This window comes from Nanorana parkeri, unplaced genomic scaffold (assembly GCF_000935625.1).
Source record: "Nanorana parkeri isolate BGI_ZX_2015 unplaced genomic scaffold, ASM93562v1 scaffold5, whole genome shotgun sequence".
NCBI classification, from domain to species: domain Eukaryota; kingdom Metazoa; phylum Chordata; class Amphibia; order Anura; family Dicroglossidae; genus Nanorana; species Nanorana parkeri.
In genome coordinates, this window is record NW_017306273.1 from 5,740,964 (window position 1) to 5,763,208 (window position 22,245).

A 22,245-nucleotide genomic window follows, 5' to 3' on the forward strand; every position below is an offset into this window, starting at 1 on the left:
GTTCTGACAGCCAGCCAGCCTGATGGACACTGGAGCAGGCATACAAAATGATATTGGGAAGAGAGTTAGCAGCCATGTCTACAAACATGGAAGCATTAATATAAGTGTCCAATAAAAACTCATAGGGGGCAGAAATGACAAAGCCACCTTCAGCAACTTAAAAGAACTCGCAAATATGGGTGATAAATGTATAATCTGCAGCATGTTTCCCAAATGAGGTACAGGCCACGCTGATGTTTGATAAAAGCTAGACGGTGTACACCACCAGGAAGACCTACCTTGCTGGGGCAGTTATCCTGAAAGGACCGCATGAATGAAAACAAAAATATAATACATCACAAGAGCACTGAGCCATCAATTATTGTTGACAACAAATTCAGACTGCTTTCACATAATAAGAGCCTGGAAGCTTCAACTTAATAGCCCTGATGAATTTATTTATGTATATGTATTATAATGTATGCATTATATCCATGCAGATCAAGAAAAGATTAACAGCAATACAGACTGCTGAATATTTCATACTGTTTGTTGATATCTCTATAAATAAATACCGGAAATGTTACTGTCACTTATCAGTATGATAATGGTACTGAAGTGGCTCCAGGACTGAAAGATAAAACCTTTCAAATTAATCTATAGCCGAAACCTTCCTTGTTTGGAAAGTTTAAAACTTTTTTTGGCTGCATTATGTCTCTGGTTTGGGAGGTTACCTTTCAAAATCTATCCCCGAGGCTCAACAAAATCTCTCTTCTTAGGCCTTGTTCACACCAAGCGCAGAGCAGGTGCAGAGCAGAGCAGTTGCAGACCGGATCAAAACTGCGTCCAATGTATTCCAATGGTATTTTTTGCTGCAGTTCACATCGCAGCGTGCAGTTCCAGAGCAGGTCCAGAGCAGGTGAAAAAACTGCAGCAAGCCCTATTGTATCTGCTCTGGATCTGCAAACGCTTGGAACACACTAAAAGCCCATTTTAAACTTTAAAAAAAAATTAAATACATTTGGTTTTTTTTAGCCAAAAACGTGTACAAAACGCAGCACAACCCACTGCACTGCGTGTGCAGAAACCTGACCAGATCTGCTCTGCATTTGGTGTGAACAAGGCCTTAGACAGCTGACATTGGCATGGGTGTCCCCATTGTAAGATTTCCTCTCACCTGCTGCTCCGGTGACAACTGTACAATTGTCCGGGTGACCATTGTCCGGGTGACAATGGTCAACAGGACAAAAAGAACCATCTGCATGGCACACAGGCAGGAGGAAAATAAACCTGACACTAGGTTTTTCTTGGTCCCAAACTAAAAAAAAAATGTAAGACCCCTTTTAAACAGTGTAGTGTAATTTCACCTTTGCAATCCAAAATAATAAAGAGATCACCGTTGCAGATGTACAGTAAAAAGATTTTTTTAAATTACTTAAAATTTCGTGGACATCTGACCATCACATCTGTAAAACCATAGTCATGAATATGGAGCTGCTCCCCCTTCATGTCAATAGCAGACTCCAACCCCCTCTAAAGGCTTCCCACAAGATTTTGAAGACTTGGCAGCCATTCAGCCGAAATAGCATTTGTGAGGTTAGGTGCTGATATCGGATGAGAAGACGTGGCTCGCAATCTGCTCTCCAGTTCATGCCAAAGGTGTTGAGCAGGGTTGAGGTCAAGGCTCTGTGGTGGCCATTCGGGTTCCTCCACACCAGACTAGTCAAACCTCGCCCTTTTGGAGCTGGCTTTGTGCGCAGGGGCACAGTAATGTTGGAACAGAAAAGAACCTTCCCCAAAATGTATCCAATTTATGTCTTTGTATGCTGTAGAATTAACACTACCCTTCACTGGAAGCACCTGAACTCATTTGAATGGATGTCCACATTATTTTGGCCATATACTGTAGTAGGTGTGATGGTCAGGTGTCCACAAACATTCTGCCATAAACAGTATATAAACATTCAGCCCTTATCATCTGAATGCTTATATCATACATGGTGCAGAAAACCCCTTGGATTGGTTTTGAGGGAGCAAAAGCAGATGATAATCCAAAAAAGGCTGCCTGACTCTACCCATTGAGAGCAATAAGTGTGGGTTGCCTGCTAAGCCTAGGACACATGATGACTGTCATCAGACTGGTGTGAAAAAGTAAGAATGAGGATCACCTGATCTCCCTACATAAAATAAGAAGACTTACCACTTCTGCCAAAGCAGAGATGACTTTCCCTAGAGTGGTCAGAGATTTGTTGATATTAGCTCCTTCCTGCAAAGCAACAAAAACAATTTGATTAGATTACAGTATATATGATGACGATGATAAATCCTCCTATACACCCAGGCTGTGATGGATGTGGTGGAAGCCACGGTCTATGGAAAATAAGGGCAATGACATATGTTTATTTTCTCAGCATACTGCAGCAGAATTTGTCTATAGAAATCAGAGAAGGTGTCATTGTAGCTGTAATGACAGATAGGAAGTACTGGAAGAAGTGAAGAGGTTTAAATCGCAGAAAAAATACATTTGTACTCCTAAATAATACTCACTTTTAGCCGCGTTCCTTTTGCTCCTGTGGAATCGGCTCTTTCACTTCCGGCAAGATCTACCAGGCTGATTTTACTGACCTGAGATGGGAAGAAGCTTTATTAATACAGGAGGCAGATGGGACACACACAAGCTACAGATGTGACAACATTGTGATATTAGGTTATATACCGGCATTATAGCCAACATGTATACAGGCAAACAGCAAAGGGATGGAATTCTATTCAGAGATGCTTGCTTTACTCAAAAGGTGTCTTTTTTCTGTGCACTCCCCTATCTACAACTGTTTCTAGAACAGAATCACAGGAGAAGAACGGGAGGACTACAGGAAACAATGGTCTATGAATTAGGACAAACAAAAGTAAGCCAAATGTTTGACTAGGGGCTTGTTCACACCAATTGCGTGAAAATAATTTGCCTTTTGCTTTGAATTCCTCGTGAAAAACAGCAATGCACTCCATGTGTCTTAAGCCACATGGCTGTATATCTGCAGCGCAAGATCAGCTAAGGGCTTGTTCACACCAATTGCGGTGCATTCCAGGGCGGGAGCTACTGGAACGCACCGCAATCACTCACAAAACTTCCCCCTGTGTTCTGGCGCGGGGGTGCATTTAAGTCAATGGCACCACAGCCACGCCCCCCCCACCCGCAGTGCGATCACACGCCTGGCAAAACATTGCCTGCATTCCACTGCAAACGCAAAAAAGGCTGCATGCTCTATTTTTTGCGTTTGCAGTGAAAAGGAACACAGGCAATGTTTTGCAACGCGTCCGATCGCACTGCGGACAGGGGAGGCATGGCTGCAGTGCCATTGACTTCAATGCACCGCCACACCCCCTCCTGCCCCAGAGCGAAGTTTTGTGGGCAATTGCGGTGCATTCCAGCAGCTACAGCTCTGGAACGCAACGCAATTGGTGTGAACAAGCCCTAATCTATTTTTGCAATGAGGAAAAGCCAGGGGAGAGTCTTGCTTTTACCAAGAGACTCGCAAATTCTTTATTCAGGTCTGGCGTCAGCGTGGCCGTAGAGGGTGGCTGCCTCCCAAAGAAAGACGGGTGAGGAGATATGTACCCATTCTTGAACAATTTCACAAATCACTAAAAACTTCTGTGATTCTCACCCAGCAGCGACAGGCGTTAACAAGCACCTTTGCTTTTTATAAGTTATCACCCATCTAGAAGTTCACAATTGGTCTAATGTTCATAAGTGAAGCTCAAAATCGAGAGCATTCCTGGTGATTATTTGGCCATCTATATCCAATCTAACACTGACACTCACTGCCAGGTCAAATCAAACATCAATCCATAGAGGTCCACAGAACCATTGGTCGGCCTGTTGACACAGAACCATTGGTCGGCCTGTTGACACAGAACCATTGGTCGGCCTGTTGACACAGAACCATTGGTCTGCCAGTTGACACAGAACCATTGGTCTGCCAGTTGACACAGAACCATTGGTCTGCCAGTTGACACAGAACCATTGGTCTGCCAGTTGACACAGAACCATTGGTCTGCCAGTTGACACAGAACCATTGGTCTGCCAGTTGACAGGAACTGCTTACCTTCTCAGTGGAAAGGTTGGTGTCTATGTCCAGTTTCTTTTGGGTAAAGACAATGGTAAAGACCGCGTGGGAGCGGCTGCTGGTCTCGTTCATGTTTGTGGCGGCCACGGTCCTGTAGAGACAGATTGCATTTAAAAATACTGCACATTCCAAAGCAGAGATTCTTCATTTTATTAGGAGATTTACAGGTTCGGGCTGGGGCATGCTGAAGAATCAGCTCTCCAAGTGGTGGTCATTTTGGAGCTGCTGGATTGGTTCTATAAAATACACCTGACCTTCTGGCCCTCACCACAGTTTCCAGATTGCCAGTCCAGGCCTGCATCACAGGAGATCTTTGTTTCCTGGTTTATACCTGTTTAGGTGTGACATGCTAATGATGGTACATTGGTCCCTACCCTGAGGATGCACTAATAATAACCCCCTACCTCAACACTAACACTAATGTGTTACCGTGTCCTTACCTCCTGCCCTGTGTTACCGTGTCCTTACCTCCTGCCCTGTGTTACCGTGTCCTTACCTCCTGCCCTGTGTTACCGTGTCCTTACCTCCTGCCCTGTGTTACCGTGTCCTTACCTCCTGCCCTGTGTTACCGTGTCCTTACCTCCTGCCCTGTGTTACTTTGTCCTTACAAGCCAGCGTAACTGGCTGCTGGTATTTTTAGAACACCATAAAGCATTTTACTTCTATAAAAGAAGTTTTACAGTCAATAATGTTGTTATTGTATTTTGTAGCCTCTAAACACATGGGGGAGTTGTATGTTTCCTGAGCGACACGGAAAGGTTCAACCTGAAAAACGGTTCTCCATATTTACCTAGCCTTGTTTCCTGCGTCCATCAGATCGGCAATATCGGTGTATGAGGTGACAGCCAGCTTGGACAGGTCTTCTACATAGGGCCCCAGCAGCGGGTGCTCCCTGACCCGAAGGTTTCCTTTGTTTTTTGGGTTCAGCAGGTCTCGGACTCGCTCACAGTAAATTTCCATGTAGCTAACCTGTAAATGGCACAATAGTGTGAAATGTGAGCAATGGGGAAGGCCAGGTACATCAAGAGGCTGACCCTTCCCCACATTATTGAAGACTGAAAACAAAATGCTTTGTTAGGAGTTCTACTTTATTTTGTCTATGGATACACTTTAATGCAGTGGTGCCTCTTAATACAGTAGGGCCTCAAGTGTGGCCCCTGACATTGCCAAAGGGCCACACATATTATTCAAAGAATGTAATGCAAATGAAAGCTGTCAGAGACTGCAGACATACAACAGAAGATGGTTAGAGACTGCAGACATACAACAGAAGATGGTTAGAGACTGCAGACATACAACAGAAGATGGTTAGAGACTGCAGACATACAACAGAAGATGGTTAGAGACTGCAGACATGCAACAGAAGATGGTTAGAGACTGCAGACATGCAACAGAAGATGGTTAGAGACTGCAGACATGCAACAGAAGATGGTCAGAGACTGCAGACATGCAAGAGGAGATGGTCAGGGACTGCAGACATACAACAGAAGATGGTCAGAGACTGCAGACATACAACAGAAGATGGTCAGGGACTGCAGACATACAACAGAAGATGGTCAGGGACTGCAAATATACAACAGAAGATGGTCAGAGACTGCAAAGATACAACAGAAGATGGTCAGAGACTGCAAAGATACAACAGAAGATGTTCAGGGATTGCAGACATACAACAGGAGATGGTCAGAGACTGCAGACATACAACAGAAGATGGTCAGAGACTGCAGACATACAACAGAAGATGGTCAGAGACTGCAGACATACAACAGAAGATGGTCAGGGACTGCAGACATACAACAGAAGATGGTCAGGGACTGCAGACATACAACAGAAGATGGTCAGAGACTGCAGACATACAAAAGAAGATGGTCAGAGACTGCAGACATGCAAGAGGAGATGATCAGAGACTGCAGACATACTAGAGGAGATGGCCAGGGACTGCAGACATACTAGAGGTGATGGTCAGAGACTGCAGACATACTAGTGGTGATGGTCAGAGACTGCAGACATACTAGTGGTGATGGTCAGAGACTGCAGACATACTAGAGGTGATGGTCAGAGACTGCAGACATACTAGAGGAGATGGTCAGAGATTGCAGAAATACAGCAGGAGATGGTCAGAGACTGCAGACATACAGCAGGAGATGGTCAGGGACTGCAGGCATACAACAGAAGATGGTCAGGGACTGCAGGCATACAACAGAAGATGGTCAGGGACTGCAGGCATACAACAGAAGATGGTCAGGGACTGCAGACATAAAAATGGAAAGGATGCAACATCAATAAACACAGAATGTACTGACACCGGCACATACAATATCAGTACAGATACAGAAGTATCCTTGTATCCCGAGGCCTTGCACGGCTGCAGGTTCCCGGTGATAGGACTGTACACATTTCAGCTTTAGCTAAGTCTCTGTACTAGAGCAGCCCTCCGCTGCCACAGACACACATAATGTGGCTTCATACAAGCAGCCGGTGGCAGTTAATATCCAAAACATATAATCGGATTAAAGGGCCCGGCGGGCTCCGAGTGTATGAAAAGGCAGCTTTGTGGAAAATTCACTTTTCGTTTTCTCTGGCTGGGATAGAAGGCGTTTGGCTCTCGGCTCACATTAGAAATGGACGCATTAAACTTTGAAAGGGAAGTTATGAATTATTCACAACGAGTTCAGATCCTCAAATCATAGATATGATCATAGGCAGCAGAGCAGGCAGCCCGGGCCTCTATGAAGGATGAGCTGCATATGAGCAAGACAATCTGAAGCAGGCCAGAGCTTTATTACCCACACCGAGAAATCCGACCAAAGAAATGTTCAGCACCGGTGTGAAAGAAGTGCAAGCTCCACGCTCCACTCCATCCAGAACTTCTTATTCATCTGCTGACATGCTCTGTGCTGCTGGAGGGCTCTTCTTCATCCACAACTTTACACTCATCTGTTAAAGGAGAACTATGGGGTCAGGGCTTTTCCCCATAGTTCTCCTTAGGGTAACGGGAGGACACAAACTAGCGTCCTCCCGTCACCCTAGGCTCAGTATTGGCCTAGGGTGACTGAGACGCCACAGTATACCGCGAGCTGCTGCTTGCGGTATACTGAGACGCCACAGCTATAGCGGATCCTGAAAATTATGCCGGGATCCGCCCAGCTGCGTGACTGACAGCTGGCTCTGCCTATCTAGAGGCAGAGCCAGCTGTACCCGCCCCCTCCCCCGTCCGTGCCGCCGGTCAGCGCTGGCGGAGCGTGGAGGGGGGAATCCAGCCCCTCCCCTGTCACGGCAGAGAGCCGTGACAGGATCGAGAGGTAAGCGAGCGCCGGTATGTGTTCGCTCACCTCCCGATCTACTGAGCCGACCTGTGACAGTCTCATTGTCACAGGTCGGCTAGAACTATGAGGTGAGTGGAAAGCACTCACCTCATAGTTCTCCTTTAACATCCTCTGTCCTGCTGGAGGGCTCTCTTCCACTCCACACTCATCTCCTGACATATCCTGTGATTTTGGAGGACTGCTTCACCCAATCTTCTGAACCCTCTCTGTATTACTAATAGACCCTGCCCCATCAATCCTGAAATACTCTGTACTGCGGGAGGGCTGGGCTCTATGTAGATGGTAGGTGGAGGAAGGGCAAGTTGTAGATGTACACATGTGACAGATTACATTTTCTAGCCTGCCCCCTACAGAATGACTGTCAGGGGAACCTGGGAATACAACAGACTTGAGATGGTTATTTAATATGGCATTTTTCAGTGGCTCATGTCTATGGATACTCTCTAATCTCCTGATGCTGGGAAATTGGCTGCACTATGTGATAATTCAAACACTAGTAACTTTATTCACCCTGACAATAGAAACAAAGAGTCCCCCCTAGGACCTCCGCCTCTTACATGTTTTACCCGCCAGACGGGGCTAAATTAGAGACACCTCTAGAATTTAAGCTCTCTTTTACGTGTTAAAAATGTCAGAGAAAGAGGTCCCAAGCGGGACTTTGTTTGTATTGTCCAGCTGAATTTCCAGGGAGTGCAGCCAGTCTTTTCCCTTTTCACTGTGCAGTCTGCGGGGCATAGGATGAGCCCCTACTGGTGTTCAGCATTTGGTCTATAGGAGGGTGACCCAATCTATGGCTATGGAGCAGCGCCATCCATATATTTGTCAATACATTTTCTGTATCTTTAAAACGTGAGATGTTGTAGGAATATTTGAGCTTGCTTAACATCACAAAATGCCTTCAGAGATCTTGATGAAGTCCTCTCTGCTTGCTATTGATTTTAAAGAGAATCAATTCCCATAAATAATGTATGTTTACAATGCTGACATCGCACTCTCTACTGCTGAACAGAGAGAACCTGCCTTATAACAAGGAATCTGAAATCAACAAGCTCTCTGCTATCTGTCCGATGCAATGTGTCACTGTGACAGATCACGGGGGGGGGACTATGGAGCCTTCAGGAACCCGCAGGAGCCCTCAGCTCTCATTCACAATGATGATGGCAGAAGAGGATGGAGATGTTGTTCATAACAAAAAGACTCAGCTGCCATGTTATTAATGCAACTTAAAAAATAATTTTGTTGTTACTGAAAAGTGAGTTATTCTGAAACACGGAGCTGATGGAATCATTTAATATGACAAATTAACACACTTGTCACAAAGAGCAACACTTTTTTCTCTTTCCATTCAGATACATTTCACAATACCTGGTTGTCCTGGATGTCCTATACCTGCCCAAAGTGATCTCAGGACCCTCCTGTGGCCTTTTAGTGTCACTCTGGTGAAGTTACAGCTGACGTATGGGGAAGGGGGAAAACCCCATCTCCCCCTTCCTCCCCTTTTTTCTGTCTCTTCTTCCTTCTCCCTCCTATCTTCTTCTCCTCCAACCTACGGATTCCTACTCACCCCCAGTCTTCTATCCTCACCCTCAAACTACCCGCCGAATAACTCAGCACTGAATAATTCCCCCTCCTTTGAATTAGCTTTAAATGAGCAGCTGCCAATGTCTCTATATTGCCGGGTTTGATGCATAGCCTTCAGCCACATCTACATCCAGGTTCTGCATATGTTATTGCACCATGGGGAGGAATAGTGCAGCCATCGGGTAAGCCTGCTCTCAATTTATTGAAAGCTATATATTTTCCAGAATCAGTACCCCTATAGATTAGAACCGCACGCAGAAGCCACCTTCTGCAGTTGCAGCTTATGCGTTTATATTTGTAAATGTGTTCAACTGAGACTTCTGCTTTTATTTTAAGTTATATGAAGATTAAACAGGTCCTCTTGGCTGATATGTCGGGCTGTGTGCTGGAGGGGTAATTGGATTCTGAGTGTTTGTATTTTGCAGCAAAATGAGACAGGCTGTCATCAGAACATTGGTGAAGGATGCACAGGCATCTATGCAATTAACCCTCCTAGCCCCTCTTCCGTGCACTGGTACTATGGCAGATAGAGCCACGGATAACCAAACTAAGCAGCAGGTACATGAAATTGCGAACCACATTCGTCTAGTCTCCGATGGCATTATCGAATGGCCTGACAAGATTTTTCACATGAACGTTTGAAAGAAAATCTACCAGTGTATGGCCGGCTTAACACCCTGCAAGAGCATTAACCCCTTCGTGACTGACGACGTACAGTGTACGTCGCCAGCATCGGGGCTGTTTAAACAGACTCCCGGCGACTTTTTCCGCCGGGACTCTGTTTAAACTTGTAGAGCCGACAGGCAGCTCTCAGAGATTATGCCATGGATTAGGCTTCCTTTCCTTCCTGAATCTACGATTACCACTCTACATTCTCCCTCAACTCCCATACAATGCGTCTTTTTTTCTAAATAATACATCATAATCCTGTTATATCTTTTAATAAAATACGTAACAAAAGCACTTTTGACACCCAGCGCTGCAAGCCGTCATTGTGAGAATTAGGACAACCTATCACCATACAGAGAGGAAGGACTCACCTCTACGGAGAAGGACACGTCATCGTCATTATTGTCATTGATTTTCTCGAAAAGGTCCTCGCACAGCTGGGGGAAGAAGAGCACACAGTAAGCTGAATGAAGAGTCAGTAAGATGACCTCACAGTGATAGTGACTAAGTGGACAATTCCTCATAAGAGGAGGTGAAGGCTGTGACCGAATTAAGGAAAATACATCAAATCACATTTACACCAATGCACTGCGGTAGCACATGTAACATGTGTTGGTGTGATGCAATGCTATTTATTCTAAGTGGCAACCCAACTTATCATTTTGCCAATGGACGTGCATTGCAGCTTACCACAGCGCACGAGTAAGCACTAACATGCTTTGTAGTGTACTGCGTCACAAAAAATAGTACATGCACCTTTTTTGGTGCGTTAGGCAGCCCATTCAAACAAACAGGCTTCCTTAATGCAACATTTGTATGCTAATGCAGCACAACAATGTTCTGTGTAGCTGATCTCGGCCCACTGCAGGTATCCAACACCGCCTAGTGTGTCAAATGACTGCTCCCTCCTCCCGCTGTGTAACATTATGATGTATGAGCCAGCTGGAGGAACCACGGCAAAAGGAAGGAGCATATATATATATATATATATATACATATATATATACATATATAAAGGTGGTAAAGGTGCTTTCCACCCACTTTCTTTGCCAGTGACACCACTGACACACAAGAGTGCCACCGGGACAGAAAGTAAGAACTATTTACAAATGTCCAACAAAGTTCTACCCCTTCCTAGTTCTATCCAACATTTTACGGCCACGTGTTTTACCATGTTACACCCATATTTAGGGTGTAACATGAAACATGGTCGCATACACAATCCCAAAAACGACCGCCCCTCCCTGAATTGCAAGATGCATGGGCAAACCCTCCTCTCTCTGTATTGCAGCTATACTTCCCCCAGCCAGGTCCATACCTCTGTGCGGATCTGAGGCTGGAGAGAGCCTGCACACTGCACCCACACAACACCCACTACTGGTGCAATGTGCTGCAGGCTTCACTGCAAACAATTAGTAAACGCTCATTGATCATGAGAGACGTTTTGCTGCATTTACAATTTTTTGCATAAGTAGTACTAAGGCTTTAATAAAAAAAGTTTTGCCTTGCATTGGGAATTTATTTCTGCCAACGAGTAATATGCAGACCACAAAAGCCATACCTGAGGGATAATGCCAGCTTGAGTTTCTTCCTGCTTGCCCATCATGGTATAGGATTTGCCAGCACCAGTCTGTCCATAAGCAAATATACAAACGTTGTAGCCCTCGAAGGCATGTTGCAGCATTTCCTTTCCAATGTCATTGTAGACGCGGTTTTGGGATGCAAAGGAAGTATCTTCCGGCTGTGGGAGACACCAGTACAAAATATCAATATAATTAGGACAGCTGAACAAAAACAAGAATGTTAGCACAAGTGATGGTCCGACTTTCCTAATACCGGGAGAAAATGTTTCTGTCACCTCATCCTGATGGAAGTCTGTCATGGGTTGTTATGCTGTCACTTGGGGTGAAGTTTTGAGGGGAGGTTATCACAATGCAATCTACTACCTAATGAACATTTCAATGCAAGTGTAGAAAGAAATGACGCACGGTAACACGCACGTGCGTTAATGCAAACCACCAAGAAGCCAAGGGGGCATTGATGTACCCATGTGACAGCACTGGGCCATTCAAAAAGCACCAGCATTGTCACATGGGAGGAAAGGAAGTGCATCATATGCTCCCCTGTACCCAGAAGTTTGTTTATGGCAGCCAAACAAGGCAGTGGAGGAGCAAAGGAAAGCAGAGCATGTGCTGCTGAGGAGATGGGGAGGGAGAGATTAAGTAAACCTATTACTTCGCTCAACATGTGCAAAGCAAAAGGTTCACTGAAGGGCTTCTAAATGATGCACCGGGTGGGACACATTTATAAAAGTCACTGAAATTAAAAGTCACTGAAATTAACTTTGCCGAATTAATGGCAGACAGACACGGTGGCACCTCTCAGTTCAGGTCCATCATTGCCAAAGGGCTGCACTGTGGGGCATTTGAAATAAAGGCCAGCATTTCTGCATTGGCTGGCTGCTGAACTCCATATTGCCAGCAAAGTGCAACACATCGAGTCCGAGGTACTCTTCATGGCACACATGTTAACATACTATCTAGTGTGAACGAGCTATAGACGATGAACAGAGTAGCTGCAACACTTACCGAAGTGTGAGACCAGTATGAATAATCAAAGCTGAAACTTTTTGCTGGTTCTTTAGGATTCTTTGGGTTAATAATACCTAGAAGAGAGAGGAAGAAGGAATTCAATGCTGGTAATGAGATCAGAACTTGAATCTGCAAAAGAGATCTTGTACTATACCTCATACAATGATGGTATGTAATAATGGCATTGTATATTAAAAACACACATTCACATTAGTATAAAGAATGATTACTTCCCTTAGAGATGTAACCAGGATGACTTCACCTGCACAGTCACCAAGAAAGGGAAGAGTAGCCCAGATCTAAGTTCAAGGTCAATAAACGTTGTCATTTTAAGGCAGAACTGGAAAAATCCCAGGGGCCGGGTAGCCAATGCTCCATAAAAATGACAGTCGGATCCTAATTTTTGAGGTTTTCTCTAGTTGGTCTCAATGGAGCTGGCTCCTAAAATAAGATCCTGCTAGCCCTTGGATTGGACAGACTGGCCCCTGAATTCCATGTCTACCCCTGATTTGTTAGTTAAAGTAGACTTAGCAAAGAACAGCAGTGCACAGCAACCAATCCCAAATGACCTTTCCCTGATCTGAATCTGGTGTTCATGGGTTGCTACCCATCATCACCCTGTGCACATTCCCCAGGAACATTCAGGCAGGCAGGACAGGCGTAACCAACAAATGCCTGAATTCAACTTTCAATTTTTGGCTGCCAAACCAGCTGCTAACACCAAGCCCAAATAACTCCCATCACAACTCAACTTTCAAGCTGCAGGGATTGTGGTGCGCATACATGATTTCTCTCATTAAGACCCGATGAAGGTGGTGGGTTTTGGACCACGTAAACGTGCTGACTATAAAGTCCCCTGACCCTAATGGAATAAAGTTGTATCTGGGCCAGCGAAAATGTTGTGTTTCAATTCCAATATGTACGGTGTTGAACTTTCAGCAGGCAGAGGAAGAAAGGAATGAGAAGAGGAGAGAAGGGGGGCTTTGGATGAGCAAAGCACAGGTTTGTTTTACCCCTTGCTTGCATACATACCTCTCCTGCATGGTAGGTCCTCCGGAGGAAAGGGGTAAGGCCCTCTTCTTCTCCTATCATCTATCTGTATATATTTGGACACTCCAATTGCTACCCTTTTATTGTTGGATTCACATACAGTGGCAAAAATACAACTACTACTGCAATTCAGGATCCAGTGCAGAGCAGGAAGTTATGGACTGTCTAAGTCGTGCTCCCTCTACAGATCTTCATACCCGGTCTGCTAAGGACAAGACTGCGGGCACAGGTGAGGGCAGAGGTCATGCACAGGCAGCAGACACCAGCCTACCCCCTGGTATAACCCTGAGCTTCCCAGCAGATGTCGAGTCCTTGTGATTCCCAGGAACTCTCAGCTCCACCAGAAATAGCCGTACTTGCCAAAGTGCTGCACTATTTCAGACTCTGCTGCCCTTTTAGGCTTCAGCCTGTGACAGAACAAGCGAGGAAGTTGCAGCGGTCAGAAAAGAAGTGCTTAGGCCTGCGTTTTCCATTGCAGGTTCTCCAGAGTTATCTTTGATTTTATTAATAGCATCTGTACATGTTACTTCCACCTTCAAATCTGAGCCACTTACCCGGAGCTGACAGGCCGCGGCACTCAATAACTCTGCCGGTCAGTATGGAAGCTGCTGTTCAATAGTCACCTAATGACTTAGCTTTCCTAAGGAAGACTTTAACGGGAACACGACTTCTGCCTCTCTTAAACTTACACTCTGGGCACAAAAACGATCATTTAAAAATATATATATTACAAAATAAATAAATATACCTACTGTAGCCACAAAGGATATACATCTGCTTAGTGGTCATCAAACTCCAGGAAGATATAACGGCACAACAATGCAGCTCTGTATTAATTAATACATCATTAAATGCATTTTTTTATGAAGGCAATGTAAGTACCTCAACTTGACCTAGAAGCCGCCTCTTACAATGCATTGTATAGCAGAATTTAGATTGGGAAAGGGAAATACAGAACAATAGGAAACAATAGAGGTGTGCTGCGATACGTGAACAAGAAACAGGAGGGAAGAGCAGGGTGACCGAGACATCAGCTCATCAGTCTGCTGCTTCTTCCTTCACAGTCCAATCACAGGCTGGGGGAGGGACATGACCTGTAAGTGTTACATAATTGCAGCAGAGAAACATCAGGTCTCCCGCCTTGCCTAGCAGGACTGTATGGCAAAGCTGTGCAAATCTTAGGATTGGATGGTCATGAATGCAAATCCTTTTGTAGGTAACGCAGCTCCCACATATGTATTTCATTTGTGTATTTATCTGTGAGCTTCGAGTTTAGCTTTAAGCGGATAACTCAATCATTTTGTCTTTTGGATTGATACTGAATTTGACATCAGCAAAGACAGTAATACAGAAAAACCTTCAGGTCAAATTATGTCAAACAAAGAGCTACGGAGCATTTTCTGATAAACACGCGGCGGGACGCACTGATGAAATTACAATAGTAAAATTTTTATGGTGCGATTCTCCAATGCCAGGGAATAAGATTTTCCACTGCAGTAAGGAGGGGGAGCCACCACAAGGGTTAGTCTCCCAACCCACCATCCCTGGAGTTCAGCAAGCTCCAGTTCAGCAATGAAATGTTCCTTTTGCCTAGGTTATGATGAATACGGCAATATGCTTACCTTACTCCATCCTCCCTGGGCAGCCAACGTTCTCCTCCGATGTCCAACGCTCTGGAATGTAGGGGGGCCCTCGGCGTCCTCACGTACAATACAGGAGTGCTGATCCTGCATTGTAAATTATGATGACCAGTCAGGGCAACAAAGGGAAGAGGCTGCAGGAGACCATGTGCTTGAAGTGGAGAAATAAGGTAAGTATATCACCTCATTTAATATCTGCAGATGGTGGACAAACTGCAACAGTAAATCTTCCCCCCCTTTCCCAAGTTCAGCTTCAATAAATAAAAGTCCCTTGCCCCTTCCTTTTAGATTGTAAGCCCTCAGGGGCAGGGTCCTCCTTACCCTCTTGCCTTGAATTATATTGTGATTGTAATGTCTTCCTTATATTGTACAGCGCTGTGCAAACTGTTGGCGCTATATAAATCCAGTATAATAATAATGACAAGACTAGGTGACTGTGGCCTGGCACAGCGGGAAAGCCTGACACAGATGCATGTCCTGAGATGCAGAGTATAAATAGAGACACACGGTTACCAGGCAGCGGGCCCCCTCCCCTGGGGACGATGATGGTGGTGGTGGTGGTAGCAGCTGCACGTCTAGGGATAGAAAGGATTAGGGATAATGGTGACTCAATTCTGTTTCCCAGAGAGAGGAGCGTACAATTCCTCGTGCCCAGTGCACACAAACTCTCCTTCCAGCCACGTCTGACTCACAGCTCGGGGTACACCTGGCAATGTCTACCCACATCTATGGGATGATATGCTAAACCCATCGTCAGTTATACCTCACAAGACTACAAAGCACATCGGTGTTTGTCATAAGCTGTTCTCCAAAGGGATAGTAAACACCATTTACTGCTCTGCAGGCGTCAGTCACTTACATACAATTCAAAGCAAATTACAAGGATCTACAGTGTATAGCAAGGATACAGTAAGGATTTACAGTGTATAGTAAGGATACAGTAAGGATGTATGGTGTATAGTAATTATCTACAGTGTATAGTAAGGATACAGTAAGGATGTATGGTGTATAGTAATTATCTACAGTGTATAGTAAGGATACAGTAAGGATGTATGGTGTATAGTAATTATCTACAGTGTATAGTAAGGATACAGTAAGGATCTACGGTGTATAGGAAGGATACAGTAAGGATGTATGATGTATAGTAAGGATACAGTAAGGATCTACGATGTATAGTAAGGATACAGTAAGGATCTACGGTGTATAGTAAGGATGTATGATGTACAGATACAGTAAGGATCTACGATGTATAGTAAGGATCTACGGTGTATAGTAAGGATACAGTAAGGATCTATGTTGTATAGTAAGGATACAGTAAGGATCTATGTTGTATAGTAAGGATCTATGTTGTATAGTAAGGATACAGGAAGTATGTATAGTACAGATACAGTAAGGATCTACGGTGTACAGTAAGGATCCATGTTGTATAGTAAGGATACAGGAAGGATGTACGGTGTATATTGCTCAATGTTCTCCATGCTGGAGAGGAAGCTGTAGCTGAGGAACTGCAGTGCAAGGATCTCCCTGCTACTGATTCATTTATTCTGTGGGTCTGTGCTTCCTCCACCTCTCCCGGCCCACAGCAAGCATGCAGACCAGCTGTTGTAATTTACTTGCTGCATGCTTATTCCAGGCCGGTGACTCAAAGCACAGAAGCAAGACACAGGCAGGCAACCAGCTTTTTCAAATGAAAGACTTTCGATACAGACTTCCTTGAAACACCCTACAGCTGACTCTCCCCTCCCACCCCTCATCCCCAGACCCTATATATATATATAATAAAGTTCACAGTGGTATGTGATGAGATCGCCCAACCCAAAGAAACACCACTGCTAGGAACCCAGGACCTCACTGTGCTAGGAACCCGGGACCTCACTGTGCTAGGAACCCGGGACCTCACTGTGCTAGGAACCCGGGACCTCACTGTGCTAGGAACCCGGGACCTCACTGTGCTAGGAACCCAGGACCTCACTGTGCTAGGAACCCAGGACCTCACTGTGATATTTCCATCTCGGAGATCTCCAGTAAAAGTTCCTTGGTAAAAGTTCCCAATATATCCGGCCAAACAGAATATGATATAAAAGAATATGAATGTTTAAGGAAAGCCTGACTTTATTCTCTTTGCTCCTGCAAATCCTTGTCTTGGCTTCATCAGAGGCACTGGATACCAGCAGAGCTATGTTTAAACATGCGTGGCGCAGTGCCACTGTAAAGACGGGTCGGTGGAAAAGGATGCTGCCTCCGATGGTGTCCGCTTCGGCGGTTTCTCTTATTTGTGGGGCTGTAATTAAATTCTCTGTTTGCAAACAAAAGGAAAGAAAGTTTCTGGAATCTGCCACCTCGACTGTAATTAAACGCTCAGCCACTGAGAGGAGGGCTGAACGGAAACCGCCAGCAACAGAAGGATTATATTATACCCGGTCTGGTTCCTACAGGCAGCCGCTTAACCCTTTAAGTGCAGACAGCACGCCAAGTTCGGGAAGATGACTGCTTGTGGGTTTCTTCATCTTATCCAGCCAACCCCCCACTCGGCAGCACTTGTGGAACTACAAGTCTCAGCACATCTTACCCTGATATCCTATTCTATCCTATTCTTAAGTGCAGTTGCATATAGCAGCCAATTGGATTTTTTTCTGCTGCAATCAAGCCAGGACAAGATGGATTGCTCTGGGTTACTGCACTAAGAACTATGACTCGGTTGTAGGCCCCAACCCCTTGTTACCAGGTCCCTAGCTCCATTTTCTACTTCACTGCAGGTATCACTGAACCTGTAAAAGTCTCTACATTTTGCAGGGTAAAACCTTTCATGTTATCACCAACCGTATTTGAACCCCCTCTTGCTGGTTCACATATATTGCTGCATATTGATCAGCAGGCAGCTGAAGTACAGAAATGTCTCTTCACTGCGGAGAGTTTATCAGCAAGCACTGATCATGATGTTTGCTCTCACAACCCAACAACAAAGCAATATGCCAAGTTTGTGACTTTTCCAGCTAAACGAGGGCTCCTGATGAGAGATGGATGGTTTCAAAGCTGCTGACGGCAACAATAAATGGGTCTTTGGTACGTAAAACCATCACATGAATCCAAATGTTCTTCACATTATATCAATATAGTTCAACTGGCAGTGATCTATCGTAGGAAAGCAACATGAAATTCCCCTTTAAATACCGCACGTTGGGTCAGAATGTCAGAAAGCGCATGTGGCAGAAACACTTAAGTGCGAGAATTCAAGTGTTGTAGTAGCTTCATATTTTCCACTGCAGGTCATACATTATATTCCGTGTGACGGGTGATTGAGTTCACAGATCTTCTACTTCTTCCATTTGCAGGTAGATCTGCTCAGGGGGGGGCGGCCACACGCAGCATCTAATTATGTTACAGGCCAGCTCCATGTTATCTAACACCCCCACCCCACCACTGACAGCCATATTTGTTCAAAAAGAAATATATATAATAAACCCTGCAGTCTTCTGATCAGTAACATGACGTCACAGGCTCCAGATCTTCTCTCCTTCAGCTCCACCCGACCCTAATTCTGGACAGAGAGACGCTTATAAACTCACATAGCCCCAGGCCACCTTGATGATGATCTGCGCTCAAAGGAAGTAGGTTGGATGACCACTGAAGTCATTCAACTGTGCTGGGGACTGGTGATGGACCACAGAGCTCTATGTCCAGGAGGGGCAACGCTGGAGAAGATGTGAGTATTGCAGTAAAATCTGTGATTTTTAGGGTGACATATGCTAGGCCACTGAGAGCTTGTTCACACCAAGTGCGTTCCAGGAGCAGAGCAGTTACAGAGCGGATCATAACTGCGTCCAATGTATTCCAATGGTATTTTGGGCTGTAGTTCACACCGCAGCATTCAGTTCCAGAGCATGTAAAAAACTGCAGCAAGCCCTATTTTACCTGCTCTAGAACGCTCTGGAAAGCATGCAAACGCCCTGAAACCCCATTTAAAACTAGAATTTTTAAATTAATTTTGTAACCAAAATGGCCCGGAACGCATCAAAAACGCGGCATAACACACTGCACTGCGTGTGCAGAAACTCATGCAGATCTGGTCTGCATTTGTGGTGGTCCCATATATTGAGTGTTGTACTCCGCATAAAGCAATGGTAGCCAAAACCCCGGCCCTCCAGCTGTGGCGGAACTACAAATCACATGAGGCATTGCAAGATTTTCACAGCCACAGACATGACTCCCTGAGAGAGATGCATCATGGGATTTGTAGTGTCACCACAGCTGGAGGGCCGGAGTATGGCTACCACGTTTATAAAGAGTTGTTATTCTATGATCGCAGTAGGGTATGTTACATGCAAAAATGTAACATTTTAATGCTTAGAAGAACTCCAACTCTACTAACTAATATGTGAAAGATTTGCCGCTATATCCCCCCACCTCCCCAGTCTCCTTTACTATTAAAGCGCCAAAACACTGAGCACCCCAAAACCATTTATATCCACCCTCACCCCAAAGCAGCCTGCACTGTGGTGTTACTAGATCAGACATATAACCGAACACATACTTTTCAAGGCCAATTTACTTACAAGCTACTATTTGGACTCTGGGTAAATGTTGTGGAGCCTTAAAAAGGAGAACTACGAGGTTAAGGTTTTTCCCCATAGTTCTCCTAAGGGTAGCTGGAGGACACAAACTAGCGTCCTCCCGTCACCCTAGGCTCAGTATACCGCGAGCTGTAGCTCGGGGTATACTGAGACGCCGCAGCTGAAGCGGATCCCGACAATTGTGCCGGAGTCCGCCCAGCTGGCTCTGCCTATCTAGAGGCAGAGCCAGCTGTACCCGCCCCCTCCCCCGTCTGTTCCGCCAGTCAGCGCTGGCAGATCGGAGCGGGGAGAGGGGAATCCAGCCCCTCCCCTGTCACGGCAGAGAGCCGTGACATGATCGAGAGGTGAGTGAACGCCGGTATGTGTTCGCTCACCTCCCGATCTACAGAGCCGACCTGTGACAGTCTCATCGTCACAGGTCGGCTAGATGAACCCTGGAATCCCAAGGAAAAACATGCAAACTCCATGCAGATGGTTCCTTGGTGTTAACAATGACCCCAGTGATTAAAGGCAACCACACAACCAATGTAATGACCAATGTGGCAAAGTCTGAACTTCTACTTTGAAACAACTTGATGTTGTGCCGTTTCCCCATGCATCAAAATCTCAACCATGTGTGCCAGGATAAAGGAATTAACCACACCACTGCTAAAATCCCAAATATCGGAAGTTTCCTAAAAAGGTGGATGTTTCACCCTCAACAGGACCTAGTCATATAGGTACGGAGATTGTGAGGGCCAAGGGATATACATACAACCACACACAGGCTTCATTCATCATCATTCTTTAAATAATAACAGAACCCAAAAGTATGTAGAAGTATAAAGTATCCATTGGAATATTTTAACAACCTTCCTGTATATTACCCCCCCATAAAAAAATCTTCATTATATTTATAGTTTAGTTTTCATTTCCTTTTTGTTTCTCTTTATTTTACAGTTAAGGATTATAGGTTTGTTGACTGATATTTTATATCTGTTTTTTTTACTATACGTATTTAGAGATAACATTTAAACACACGACAAAGGATGCCCAGAGCACTGTGGGTTAGCTAAAGACACAGCCGTAGCCGCCGGCCCTCAGGCCTTGTTCACACCAAATGCAGAGCAGATCCGCTCAGTTTTCTGCACACGCAGTGCAGTGGGTTGTGCCGCATTTTTTATGCGTTCCGGGCCTGGCCGTTTTTGGTTAAAAAAATCAAATTTAGTTTAACATGGGCTTCAGTGCGTTCCAGGCATTTGCATGCGTTTTTGATGCGTTTGCATGCGTTCCAGAGCAGGTAAAATAGGGCCTGCTGCAGTTTTTTCACCTGCTCTGTACCTGCTCTGGAACTGCACACTGCAATGTGAACTGGAGCAAAAAAATACCATTGGAATACATTGGACGCAGTTTTGATCCGGTCTGCAACTGCTCTGCACCTGCTCCGCGCTTGGTGTGAACAAGGCCTCAGGCTTGTTCTGTCTGATTGAAACCTTGGAGCGAGGTCATCCAAAAAAAAGGATGAGTCACTTTGCTGACTTAACTTGTGCGTAATATCAGCTTCATCTATACAGCTCTGTAAGCAACAGGATTTTAAAAACAGGCAGGAAAGAGACAGGGAAATCAGTATGCAAAATATTCAAATGCAAGATTTCATATTTACTTGGGATACATAGAGACAGAGACATAGAGACATAGAGACATAGAGAGATAGAGACATAGAGAGATAGAGAGAGAGATAGAGAGATAGAGAGATAGAGACATAGAGAGATAGAGAGATAGAGACATAGAGACATAGAGACATAGAGACATAGAGACATAGAGACATAGAGACATAGAGACATAGAGACATAGAGACATAGAGACATAGAGACATAGAGAGATAGAGAGATAGAGAGATAGAGAGATAGAGAGATAGAGAGATAGAGAGATAGAGAGATAGAGAGAGTGATAGATAGATAGAGTGATAGATAGATAGAGTGATAGATTGATAGATAGATAGATAGATAGATAGATAGATAGATAGATAGATAGATAGATAGATAGATAGATAGATAGATAGATAGATAGATAGATAGGAGAGATAGATAGAGCGATAGAGCGATAGATAGAGATATTCATTCTTCCAGTATCACATGTTTCAGGAGGTAGGGTTAGCCTCCCCAAATGCCTGACATAGAAATGGATGATCACATCCCAATTTAGTTTAATGTCTTCTCCCCGGGTCAGTCTAATGGCGTAATGTTCCTAGAAAGAAGATAATCTAATTTATGAGATGATCAGATGCTGCTGGAGAGCTCGGCTTGTGCTTTCCTGCACGGCTATTATTGGGGAAGAAAAACAGCGCTTGGAAATGATACGATTATATTCCGTCTGCAGCGCAATTTGCCACGCTTCACCGGCCGAGCTCACATTTAAAGGGGAACTACAGCAATGCCTGGAGGGAAAACTGAAGCCCTTACATGAGAGAGAGAGAGAGAGAGAGATAGGGGGGGTGCAGCTATAGAGGACTACAAATCCCAGCAATAATAAATTATACAATTATACAGAGGAATGCAGAATAACGCCTGCTATAGAGGACTACAAATCCCAGCAATAATATATTTTAGTATAATGTACTATTGCTGCATTCCTCTATAGCTGCTGGTATTCTGCATTGCGCCGCTGTATAATGTATTATATTGCACACCATGCTTTTTTTTTTTTTTTTTTTATTTCCCCCGCGGCAACCTTGC

At 44.8% G+C, this 22,245-nt stretch overlaps 1 protein-coding gene across 2 annotated transcripts in view; it reads right to left on the reverse strand.

The window, feature by feature from the left end:
- Window positions 1-22,245, reverse strand: part of KIF1B (kinesin family member 1B) — a 132,936-nt gene that overhangs the window by 70,768 nt on the left and 39,923 nt on the right. For both annotated transcript variants that reach the window (XM_018552497.1, XM_018552506.1), the window contains exons 3-9: window positions 12,268-12,344; window positions 11,241-11,420; window positions 10,051-10,116; window positions 4,897-5,075; window positions 4,086-4,197; window positions 2,527-2,604; window positions 2,180-2,245 (exon numbers count right to left, since the gene is read on the reverse strand). In XM_018552497.1, the coding sequence (XP_018407999.1) occupies window positions 2,180-2,245; window positions 2,527-2,604; window positions 4,086-4,197; window positions 4,897-5,075; window positions 10,051-10,116; window positions 11,241-11,420; window positions 12,268-12,344 (758 nt within the window). The remainder of the gene's footprint in view (window positions 1-2,179; window positions 2,246-2,526; window positions 2,605-4,085; window positions 4,198-4,896; window positions 5,076-10,050; window positions 10,117-11,240; window positions 11,421-12,267; window positions 12,345-22,245) is intronic.